General features: G+C 41.0%; 1 protein-coding gene across 1 annotated transcript in view; it reads right to left on the reverse strand.

Annotated features, from left to right (window-relative positions):
* Nucleotides 1-247: 247 nt before the first annotated feature.
* The window catches only part of LOC122944177 (H(+)/Cl(-) exchange transporter 4), a 57,106-nt gene continuing 44,523 nt past the window's right edge, over nucleotides 248-12,830 (reverse strand). Inside the window, exons 7-8 of the mRNA XM_044302407.1 lie at nucleotides 5,637-5,853; nucleotides 248-3,191 (exon numbers count right to left, since the gene is read on the reverse strand). Of these exons, the coding sequence (XP_044158342.1) occupies nucleotides 3,101-3,191; nucleotides 5,637-5,853 (308 nt within the window). The 3' untranslated portion in view covers nucleotides 248-3,100. The remainder of the gene's footprint in view (nucleotides 3,192-5,636; nucleotides 5,854-12,830) is intronic.

Below are 12,830 nucleotides of genomic sequence, written 5' to 3' on the forward strand. Positions count from 1 at the left end.
TTTTCAACACTTCGCTCATCTCTAATCATAAATCTTATTGTGATGTCTAAAATTCATGAGGTGTCCCATATCCAAAAACAAATTGCCAAATTTTTGGGACACATACTCACAATAGTGTTATTATTCAGTTCTTTTAATTAGTAAAAGGCATAATTCATAGTATATAATGCAACATTTTTATCATAATGATACTCCACTTCTGGAATGAAACCTGTCACGTTGAACATGGTGTTTGATCTAGAAGCAACATGTTATAGAGCAGGAAGAGCTGAGCATATTTATATATAGTTTTGTGGGATAAAGATCCAGTATAACCTGTATATCATTCACTTATATTCCTTTTAGTTACTAGTGTCTTCATATTTGGCAGTGGGGCCTTTGACTCCCATCTGGCACCAGGATCAGATTGTGACTACAACCTCTATACCTTCTGTATCTACATCCCTGGTAGAGGAGTAAGAACATACCACCAGTCCCTTTTATCTGCTGGTCACCATAGTGGCAATAATATGCAGGAACCAGAACATATTTGGAACATTGGAAAGTCCAAACTATTTTTATTTGTGATGTTTACTCATATCATCATCATCATCTGTTTCTGATTTATTTCCAATATGCAGAGCAAGGCTTTCCAGTGCCAGCATAGAAAACACAAAAAACTTATAAAAAAATGCTGCTTAGGGATTCATTAAAATAATACCAAAAACTAACAGGTAACTAAACAAAATAGCAATGATCTGAAGGTGTAGGAACAGTACAGAGATATCGTATACAGCAAAGTATGCATCCACTTCTGTACACCGAAGCTGGAGTCTGGATGTACACAACCACTGGTGCTGACTGATCCAGCCACAAACGTATATATAGAGAAATTAGAATGTATAGTGCAGTATACAGAGCTATTGTTCTACATCCTACACAGTTAATCCCATTTAGTCTAATGTTACATTAACTTCACTGGCTACACATCTCCCCATACATTTCAGTGTATGAATAGCATTTGATATACAATCTTCCCTGTTCATCTCTGTTTCTTTTTCCTGAGCGCAACCTAATGCAACACTCTTGTGCAGGAAGGCAAAGTTGCGAGGCCGTGTGCATCACCACATCCTGCAAAATAATGTGTCCTTAAAGGGATTGTTCTACTTCCAAGTATTTTTATTTTTTTGCTAATAGGATATAAGGAAAGGAAAGCATACGTCAAGGAAAGCATACTTACCTGCTCTCCAATGACAGGTTGCAGCTCAGTTGGTCCAACGCTGTCTCCACAGCAGCATATCATTGCGTCACTGCTGCTTGGGGGACATGCCACTGCTGTGGCCAGTCATTAGCTGAAGTGGCACACGTGACCCTTGTCCATGGTGGAGGTTTACATGTGGAGACCAAAGCATAGTGAAGACAGTAGTATCCACAGAGCTGGAACCGATCGTCAGGGAACATGCAAGTATGCTTCCCTTGACAGGTCCTGCTGGGTCGGGGGGGCTATTTAAAAAAAACACTTGAAAGTTGGACAAACCCTTTAAAGAAAATCATAAAATATATCACACTATATTAAGGTTTTATCAGATTTGTTTACTTTGTTGTGTGGGCTGCACTGTAGATGTTATAGGGACTTGTGGATATAAATATATCAGCTTTATAGCAGTTTTTATGGTGGCATACTGGCTGTCATTATAGGAGTAATTCGGTCATCACTATGGAGACACTATAGATGCTCTCATAGAGGCACCATGACTGGCACTGTTATGGGAATGTTGTGACTAGCTCACTTATGTGGGCATAGTGATCAGCTCATTTATGAGGGGAATTGGCTGCTTCAGTTAGGAGGCCTCATGGCTGGTGGTTATGGGATCACTGAGGCTGACTTGGTTATGGCGCACTATCATTGGCTCTATTATTGGACCACTGTGAATTTAATACTGTTGGTACCGTGGATGTCCTCTTATGGGGACATTATGGCTATTGTTATTGGGGCATTGTGGCAGGATCCCGTGCTTATGATACTAGAATGTCCACAAGATTCCTAAATAACAAAAGAAATTGGCAACTATCTCTGTGATGTGGGTATTAGGAGGCCATACAACTAGACCAATTTACTGTGAGCATCGTGAGTTAAGTTCAAGTGTTTCAGTAGGCTTATACTGCTAGGCTGTGGCACAGTATTCCCCCCCCCCCAAAAAAAAAAAACTATACAATTTAGGGACATGGTAGGAACACTTGGGGCATGACATATGCGTTAAAATGTGTTCATTCTTGCCACACTGGCTAGGCAATCATCTTCACTGACACACTTGCCTCTTCTACTGACCTAAGTTTGTTTTATCTGTCTTGCTCTCTCTGTATATATATATATATATATATATATATATATATACAAAGCAAATAAATGCATCAAATTCATTTATCTCCCAAAATAATGAACAAACTTTGCTCTTTTCTAAAATTATATAAAATTACAACCTTGACAAAAGACCAAGTGACCTACTCCGAGGAAGGAGACTCTTAAGCTATGCATTCTAAGAAATGTACTGCTGTAAAACAGGCTTTCATGTTGTAAGTCAGGCATGCTCAACCTGGGGCCTCCAGCTGTTGTAAAACTACAATTCCCACAATGCCCTGCTGTAGGCTGTTCGGGCATGCTGGGAGTTGTAGTTTTGCAACAGCTGGCGGGCCGCAGGTTGAGCATGCCTGTTGTAAGTTATAAAGTCTGGTATTCTCTTTCAATAAATCTCACCACGTCTGAATTCAGATCTAACATAAATACTATATATCTGTCCATTGGTTTGTAATAGTTTATTTTCATTAAAAAATGATCTGAAAGCCTCAAAATGTTATTGAGAAATGTACATCCAGTCACATACATGCATTATAGTCAAAGCAAAAGGTAGCATCTCGAGTGACGTGCAACTGTCAGTGACCATTACTGAGGGCGTATTTCACATAACTGTTAGGCTCCTGATCATACTGGTGAGACGCGTTTCAGGTTCTTCATGTCAGCCACCGTCATTTCAGTTTTTGCTCCTCTTCCTTGTTAGAATGAAAAGCCTCCAGATTCATCCAGCATTTCTGCAGAACATTCCTCCCACACGCAATGTACAGTCTAGTTAAACATAATGGATTCTGGGTCTTGATTAGCCATCTGAGCCATGTGTCTTAAAACATCCTTTTTGGTTATAATACCCAGAAGCCTCCTACAGGAAAGAACCAGAAATAAGACATAAAAGATCATTAGAAAACGGTTCACTACATTTCATTTTACTGTGCACGTGGCCCCAGTAAATCACACAAAACCTGTCTCGGTGCTTCAATAAAACAGTGAGAAACGAGAAGAAAAAGACATGATGTGTTATTTGTTCATTTCCATTTGGACTGGGGAAATTGGAGCAGATGTGGTGCTGAAATGAGTGAGCGCCGTAGAGCTGTGCTTTCTTACAATCAACACTTTTACATGGCAGGTCATACACTGCGTTTTCTGAAACCTGAAAAAAATATACTTTTTTAATTAAGATGGCTCCCAAGGGCATGTGAAGGGTGGCATGTTTCCAAATAACAAAGGTGTTAATAATTTGCACAAGGATTGTGCTGAACGATTTAGGAAACTCGGCTACCTCCTTTTTTTTAATTGAAGTTTCTTATTAGCATTTCGCAGTACGTAATACAAGCACAAGATGCTTTTATAAGCAGCTCTACAATATACAGAGGTTTTCTCTTTATAACGTCCTCCAGAAGCTCAGAACATGAGTGAAATGGATTGTGCTTTATAAAGAGGGTACAATAAAGCAGAATTAGCTATACCTGGAAAAAAGGTAATAGGATAAAATTCAGTTTCCAAATTTGCAGACTTGGATTATGTTCTATTTTAAATGCATTCATTAATTACAAAAGATTCACACATTATAATTAGGATTGAACAAATCGGGTTCGGATTGCTGTATCCAAAACTGATTCTTTTAAAAACTTTGTTAAAAATATGGGCTCCGTCCTACTGTAAAATGTATTGCCTCCGCAGAGGTCTTTCTGAAGTGTCCGCATATATCGCGAGACTTACTTCATCTGGCATTTAACACGTGTCAGTTTGTTTATTCGGATAAATTAATTTATCAAATTATGAAGCTAAACACGGCTTTGTTAATGAGGTACGCAACCAAATTCGGCTTAAAATTTTGATACAGTCATTGATGCGATACAGTAATTTTTACCAAATTATCGTTCTGAGGGATTCTTAAAGGGGTTGTCTAGTTTCATGAAACTGATGACTTCAGAACCCCTATCAGATTGGTGGAGGTCCAACTTCTGGCACCTACACTGATCAGCTGTTTGAAGAGGCCACCATGCTTGAGCAAGCTGGGTATTACTTGCATCCATTCACTTTGTGCTGACAATGGACAAAAAGTGACCCCAGGAAGGACAACAAAAAACTAGCAACAAGGCTATGTGCTCTCAAGGCTCACTGATACCAAAAGGGGGAGGGGTATAATGAAAGCTAGCCCATTTGATTGAAGTCTGTAGAATAGCTACTGTATTACAAACAGCAGATAAAGGTACTGTTGGCTTTGATAGAAAAGTGTCAGAATGCACAGCACATATTAGACCAAAAAAAACTTTGAAAGGCCTTAAACCTATCTTGTCCCAGAAATCAAGATGGATAAAATGTAACTTTCACTATATTTGCCATAAAAACTGAACATCAATTGGAACAAGCTACTGGGGTGGTTAAAAATCGCTGGTTCCTATGTCTACATGAATGGAATAGGTCACTGGTAGGGCTACTGGGAGTGCACTTCCCTACTGTGCCCTAACTAGCTATTAGTTACTTCCACTGGCATGCGCTACATAATTGTAATTATGTCTTCATTGTTTGATATAAATATATCTACAAACACTGACATAGGCACACAGACACCTAAAATCTGCCCCCACAGCACTTTACAGATTGCTGTATATGAGTCTGTGTAGCCACAGAACTGTCAAAGTCCCCATGCTGACCTCTGTCCACTGCCATGGAAGGTGTCCTGATCTGATGAATCTAATTTTGTTTTACCTCATGTGGATAGCTCAGTGTTTTGCTCATCTAAGCAGGAGATAGCACCAGGATAAACTATAGGAAGTAGGCAAGTCAACAGAGGCAGTGTGATGATCTGGACAATGTTCTGCTGGGAAACCTTTAGTCCTGGGATTTATGTAGACGTTACTTTGACACATACCACCCTGAGAATTCTAATTCCTAATGACAGTGGTCTTCTTTAGATGGGTAATACACCCTGTTACACTGTAAAACTGTTTAGAAATATGACAGTAAGTATTAAGGTATTAATTTAGCCTCCAAATTGCTAAGATCTCAATCCGATCAAGCATCAAAACAAATCCAATCCTCTGAGGCCCTACCTCATTTTCAGGACTCAAAGGATCTGCTGCTACTACTGCAAAATTCTACAGGACTCCTTCAGAGGTTTTGTGGAGTGCATATTTTGAAAGGTCAGAGGACTTTTGGCAGCACGGTAGTTTCAGTGGTAGTCCATTAAGTTCAAAAAGGGGAAGAAGGAGGATGTGGATGAGGGAGAATTAAATTTATATATAGTACTTTATTTCATTCATATTGTAAATGAAATCAAGAGCTCACATAAAACGATTCTTACCCACTCCGAGTAACAAGACATTGCCTCAATCCAAGTTTTCTAAAGATGTCCACCACAGTCTCCATGGGTGTGTGGTCTGTGACAGTGAATGGACTTAGGTTGAGAATGCGTCTTAGTTTCAGAGGATGAGGGCTGTTAGCTGGAAGCTCCGGGGGGTCTTCTGTGAAATATACATTGGAGTTGCTTACCACTCCATCCTGCCTCTGTCTGGCATTCTCTAGGAATTAAACACATTATGTGAGCATCAGTTACTGGGCATATTAATAAACACATAACCAAGACAGTCATTTCATGGCCAATTCTTCATGTCTTCATAACAATCCACTAACATACCCTCTAAGTGCTCTGAAAGTAAAATAAACTTAATTTCCACCCTGGTGTCAACAGCTATCCCATCAGCTCGGTATGCTGTGATTGTAATAGAATATTCCACTCTATTTTGTATATTTACAAAGGTTCTCCATCTAATTTTTAGGAAAATCAGACAAATAAATCAGTCTGCCATATTATTCAGATTTTGGGAGAAGCTTTATACATTAGAAATGTAATATGTGTTTTATTGTACTACAAATCTTCAACTATTTTATTTCAAGACAGTTTTAAGCTACTTTCACACAAGCGTTTTGGCTTTCCATTTGTGAGATCCGTTCAGGGCTCTCAAAAGCGGACCAAAACGGATCAGTTTTGCCCTAATGTATACTGAATGGAAAAGGATCCGCTCAGAATGCATCCGTTTGCCTCCGTTCAGTCACCATTCAGGTCTGGAGGCGGACACCAAAATGCTGCCTGCAGCGTTTTGCTGTCCGCTTGACGAAGCGGAGCCAAATGGATCCGTCCTGGCACACAATGTAAGTCAATGGGGACGGATCCGTTTTCTCTGACACAATCTGTCACAATAGAAAATGCATCCGTCCCCCATTGACTTTCAATGGTGTTCAAGACGGATCCGTCATGGCTATAGAAGACATAATACAACCGGAGTCGTTCATGACGGATTCATGCGGTTGTATTTGTAACAGCGGCTGCTGTACCCGCCTGTTCACCCACTTATCGCTGCGGTCCCGGGTGCCACGCTCAGAAGTGACCTGTGTTTGGTGCTTCCTATTTCACCGCTGCAATCCTAGGCTCTGTGTCTGTAGGTGGTATTGCTTTTGAGGATTCCGCTCCACAGCTTCCACTCAGCCCTGGACACAGCATGAGGTTGGCTGGTTCCGTGTTACACTGCTTTAAGGGCGTAGCGCATCACTCCCTGGGCCGTGTGGGTTAGGTCAGGTGACCTCGCTCACCAACCCTGGCTCTCCTGCAAGTATTTAGATGGCTCAGCCCTCTTCCCAGATGCCTCAGTGTCAAAGTCCTTGAGTTTGCTGGTTCCTGATACTCTTGTGTGCTCCTGATTTATACTTCGTTCCTGGACTCTGCTTATCATCTGATCCCTGCCTGCTTGCCTTGTGTCTCCTGTTGCCTACCCGGATTGCCTGACCTGTACCTGTGCCACCTGCCCTGACCTTTTGCCTGTCTGACTACGCCTCTGCCTCATCCTTCGGTACTGCACTGTTGCTCCTGGTAACAACCCCGCCTGCCTGACTACGCATGTACTTCTGGTACCTACCCATAAATCTCCTGGTCCACCTGGACCAGCTGCCACTGACTTAGGGATTGAACTGGAGTAGCCCCTGGCAACTACCTTAACGGCTCAAGTCTATCCTCACCATCTGAGGCCCTTCTGAAAACCAGGTAGTTGCTTAGACACACCCCTCTAGCCAGTCAGTGGCGTGGCACAGTGGGTTCACACCTGCTGATCCGTGACAGTATTATTGCAACGGAAGCATTTTTGCAGATCCATGACGGATCCGCAAAAAACGCTGGTGTGAAAGTAGCCTTACAGTGAAACCTCTTTGGGGTGGTCTTCCCAAACAAGTGATCCTTTTTGGAGGTTTCACTTGTACTTTAAACAAAAAAAAAAAAAAGAGTTTGGAGAGATTCTCACTCCACATTAAGAAATCCTGCCAGTATCATGTACACAATTATATCTATTAACTTGAGATGATCTGACTGCAGGTAGTCTATGGTAGCCTTCATAAAAAGAGTCCATTATCAGTTTGATAGATGAGATTGACCAGGCATAAAAATTGGCCTTTCCTCAGCATTGTGATTGATACTATAGCAGATGTGAAATATGCCAGAGGACAAACATCAATAATTACATTTTTCTGCTTATCAAGACAAGGAAAATAAGGCTTTGAAGCTTTTATGCTCACCAGCTGCACAAGAGCTTAGTCATTAAGTTTCCTGCTTTACGAACAACTTTTTCTTCTTTTGTTAGACAAATTATTAATATTATTTCATAGACCTGGCAGCTTAGGGTATGTGTGCAGGTTAAAATCTAATAAAAGCTAAAAACAAAAAATTCCATTTTGGAACATACCTAAATCTTGCATCCTTCTGTAAATGGCTAATGGAAAGGGTCCACCTGACAGGCTTTCCTCAGTTTTATCAGTCATATGACAGGCTTGCCTCAGTCAAATGTTTTTATTTAATACAGAAGTATAAGGCTAGAGTCCTCAGGCTATATAGTGGCACAAAAATTCTCTTTGGTGCCACTCTGTGAAGCTGTAGGCACTGTTTACATCATATGCTATTTCATGTTGCATTAAGGGGTTGGCCACCTTTTGAGTGGTATTGGCAAACCCCGTCCTGGCCAGACCTGCAAAATGGAGGCAAACTCACCTAGATCCTGACACAGGGTCCCGGCATCTTCGATCCCTATCCTCAGCTGCCCTACCTGGGTTACCCACTGTCAACATTCTCTTTGACACCACTGCAGTGGTGCTTTCCTCCCCTTGTGTCAGGTCAATTGTTCAGGTCACGCAAGAAGGGCAGGTCATCGCTCAAACCAGTGATTGGCTGCAGGGTGTAAAAGTATTGACAGCAGGAATCCGAAGACAGGAAAGAAAGGAGCTGGGAATGAGCAGCAGGGAGCAGGTAAAAATGCTTCCTTTTTGCAGGTCTGGCCAGGAGGAGGGTTTGCCAAGACCCTCCAAAAGGTGGCCAACCCCTTTAAGGGTTGCATTACTTGCCTACAGTAACTGATGGAGCATGGCACCATTTCTGTCAGGGAGAAGTACTGTATATAGAATCCAACAGAAAAAAACTCTATATGCCTCCATATGAAATCAGAGGTATATGGATCTACAGCCGGGCTATAGATTATTACCGCTCTGCAAAACCTGGAGTATAGACCTCCCCTGCCCCTCCCAGTTTCCCAGAATACGTGTGTCAAACACTCTAAGGAAAGATGGGATGCAAAGCATGACAACCCTAATTTCTGATGAATGTATGTTTTTTCCTATTAACCTAAAGAAATTTTAATTAAAAAAAGTCACCTTGTGACATAAATACATTGATAAATCACTTTCATACAGCTCTATGCCTGCTGCTTCCCATGACCAGTGTATGATAAAACTGTTGCAAGCTCAGTGCATAGGAATTTATACAGTTACAATTGACTGCAATGGAAGCTGTAAAATCTTTTTGCACTGAGCTCTCCCTAGTGGCAACATGTAGTGTTTTCATGTTGGGAACAGAGAAAGCAGTTCCCCGGGGCACCATAATAGTCGCGTGGTCTGCCTTCATGGAAGGTACATCGTTGGATCCAGCAAGTCTTATTATGGGTCAAATGATCTAAGTGCCAAAAATAACTGAAACTGTTTTGGAAGCCAAAATCAGGAGTGGATCATAAAAGGAGAGAAAGTATAAAGGACAGATAGCACTTTTTTGAATTCACTCCTGGTTTTTGGCTTCCAAAACTGCATCAGGAAACCTGAACATGTGGCCGTACCCTAAGTTTGTTAAACAATTATGTACAGTTGCAAGAAAAAGTATGTGAACCCTTTGGAATAATATGGATTTCTGCACAAATTGGTCATAAAATGTGATCTGATCTTCATCTAAGTCGCAACAATAGACAATCACAGTCTGCTTAAACTAATAACACACAAAGAATTAAGTGTTACCATGTTTTTATTGAACACACCATGTAAACATTCACAGTGCAGGTGGAAAAAGTATGTGAACCCTTGGATTTAATAACTGGTTGAACCTCCTTTGGCAGCAATAACTTCAACCAAATGTTTCTGTAGTTGCAGATCAGACGTGCACAGCGGTCAGGAGTAATTATTGACCATTCCTCTCTACAGAACTGTTTCAGTTCAGCAATATTCTTGGGATGTATGATGTGAATCGTTTTCTTGAGGTCATGCAACAGCATCTCAATCGGGTTGATGTCAGGACTCTGGGCCACTCCAGAAGGCGTATTTTCTTCTGTTTAAGCCATTCTGTTGTTGATTTACTTCTATGCTTTGGGTCGTTGTCCTGTTGCAACACCCATCTTCTGTTGAGCTTCCGCTGGTGGACAGATGGCATTACCTTATCCTGCAAAATGTCTTGATAAACTTGGGAATTAATTTTTACTTCGATGATAGCAATCCGTCCAGGCCCTGACGCAGCAAAGCAGCCCCAAACCATGATGAACCCCACCACCATACTTCACAGTTGGGATGAGGTTTTGATGTTGGTGTGCTGTGCCTCTTTTTCTCCACACATAGTGTTGTGTGTTTCTTCTAAACAACTCAACTTTGGTTTCATCTGTCCACAGAATATTTTGGCAGTACTGCTGTGGAACATCCAGGTGCTCTTGTGCAAACTGTAAACATGCAGCAATGTTTTTTTTTGGGACAGCAGTGGCTTCCTCTGTGGTATCCTCCCATGAATTCCATTTTTGTTTAGTGTTTTACGTATCGTAGATTCGCTAAAGAGGGATGTTAGTATATGCCAGAGACTTTTGTAAGTCTTTAGCTGACATTATAGGATTCTTCTTCCCCTCATTGAGCAGTCTGTGCTGTGGTCTCGCAGTCATCATTACAGGACGGCCACTCCTAGGGAGAGTAGCAGCAGTGCTGAACTTTCTCCATTTATAGACAATTTGTCTTACTGTGGACTGATGAACAGCAAGGCTTTTGGAGATGCTTTTATAACCCTTTCCAGCTTTATGCAAGTCAACAAAGGTCTTCTGAGAGCTCTTTTGTGCGAGGCATCATTCACATCAGGCAATGCTTCTTGTGAAAAGCAAACCCAGAACTGGTGTGTGTTTTTTATAGGGCAGGGCAGCTGTAAACAACACTTCCAATCTCATCTCATTGATTGGACTCCAGTTGGCTGACACCTCACTCCAATTAGCTCTTGGAGATGTCATTAGTCTAGGGGTTCACATACTTTTTCCACCTGCACTGTGAATGTTTACATGGTGTGTTCAATAAAAACATGGTAACATTTAATTATTTGTGTGTTATTAGTTTAAGAGCTCTGTGATTGTCTATTGTTGTGACTTAGATGAAGATCAGATCACATATTATGACCAATTTGTGCAGAAATCCATATTATTCCAAAGGGTTCACATACTTTTCTTGCAACTGTATACCAGATCAATTAAAAACAGGGTTAACAAAAATCTTTTTTTTTCTGGAGGGGCCTCTTTAAAACACTGAACACCATATGTGGAGAAGTTATTGTGTCGTATTGCTGCTCCACCAGCTTTCAGAAATAAGGAAAATAGGAGAAACGAGAGATTGGTTTACATGGTGAATACAGGTCAGAATGAACATAAGGTAAGCAACTGCATGAGCACATCTGTTAAACACCATAGTAATCCCAAGACAACTATTGGTCACTGTTAGAGCTACAGGCTAGTGCAACACGAGAAAAACTAACATTTGCCTTGATGCCATTGAGCTTCTACAAAGTATATTGAATGAGAAAAATAACTCTAAACGTAAGTTTACTAACATTTGTGGTGTAAGCTATGCTATTCATATGAATCTGATCTACTCTGTAAACACTAAATGTCATGATTAAAAGGATTTCAGAAAAACTTCCTGGCAGCAGCTTCCCAGCCGTCTGGGATCAAGCGGTTTCTTGTGTATGTTTATAAAAAGAAGATATGTTTGGAGAAAAATGGTTGAAATGTTTTAAATGTTTGGTGTTTTTTCCTCTTTGATTGTGGTATGTTGTTGTGGAGTGAAATGAGATACCTCATGTGACCTTAGGGACTTTATATAGAAAATCTGGGGCAAACTAAGAAGTTAGGTTTTGGCAGCCTCTTTGCAGTTTAGATTGTCTACGGCATGCTGAAATAAGAAAAAAGTTTAACCAATTAACATGATAAACACTAAAAAATAAGGGATATCATGAACAGCCTACAAGGTAATTCTGGCCATAAAAATTTGATTAACAGTCGGCCAAACGCTCATTTGGCTGACGGCTATTTCTCCTGATTCGCATGGCTCGACTGAGCGTGCATGTTTTCATGATGGGGAGAAAGAAGCAAGCCACGGCTAGACACCTCTGGCAGTAGCTTACTGTAACTTTCCAAGAATTAAAGGATTGGGCATGTTGAAATCCAGCTGCCACTCATTATTTCCCCAGACATTCAGGGAGAATTGCAAGGTCAATATTAGATGGTCATCAAGTCCCAGTCATATTGACCAAATAAGATAACTGTTGGCTGAACATCTAGTCTCCAAAATAAGCATGCCCATTTGGGTTTGCTAAACGGGAATGCTATTTCTATCTCGAAAGTAGAATATCCAGCCTTAGTTATTAGGACCAGGGCTGAATGAAGACTGATGGAGACCCCTCAGCAAAAGATTTGGTGGGGTTCCCTCCCCAGTGTTTAAGTCACAAAACAAATAACTAATTTATCCTATACTTTTCCTTTACCTGTACTTAAAAAAAAACTTTTCATATGTCAGAGTTTTTGAGGTTTTGATTGGTGGGGGCCTGAGTGCTGAGACCCCGACAGATTGCTAAAACGAGGAGACAGTAGCACTCAAGCTGAGACCTACCTTTCCTCTCAAGACACTGCTCATCGACTTTCTCTTGAGCCCATCTCCAGCCGTGAGAAGAGACACCACTCTGTGGGAACACTTCTATCTCCTTGTTCTAGCTATCGGTGGGGTCTCAGCACTCAAAACTCCACTAATAAAAACCTTTGAGATTTCAATATGACATATCAAATGAAAGTACAGGTACACTTTATACATTATAGATTACAGAGTTAGCAGTTCCTGACTATAATTTTTATGAGAGCCAATTCCCCCCAGTGTTCAGCATGGTGGATTTTATTATGTCTCGTACTGA

The sequence above is a fragment of the Bufo gargarizans genome, chromosome 7, assembly GCF_014858855.1.
Source record: "Bufo gargarizans isolate SCDJY-AF-19 chromosome 7, ASM1485885v1, whole genome shotgun sequence".
In the NCBI taxonomy this organism is placed as follows: Eukaryota; Metazoa; Chordata; class Amphibia; order Anura; family Bufonidae; genus Bufo; species Bufo gargarizans.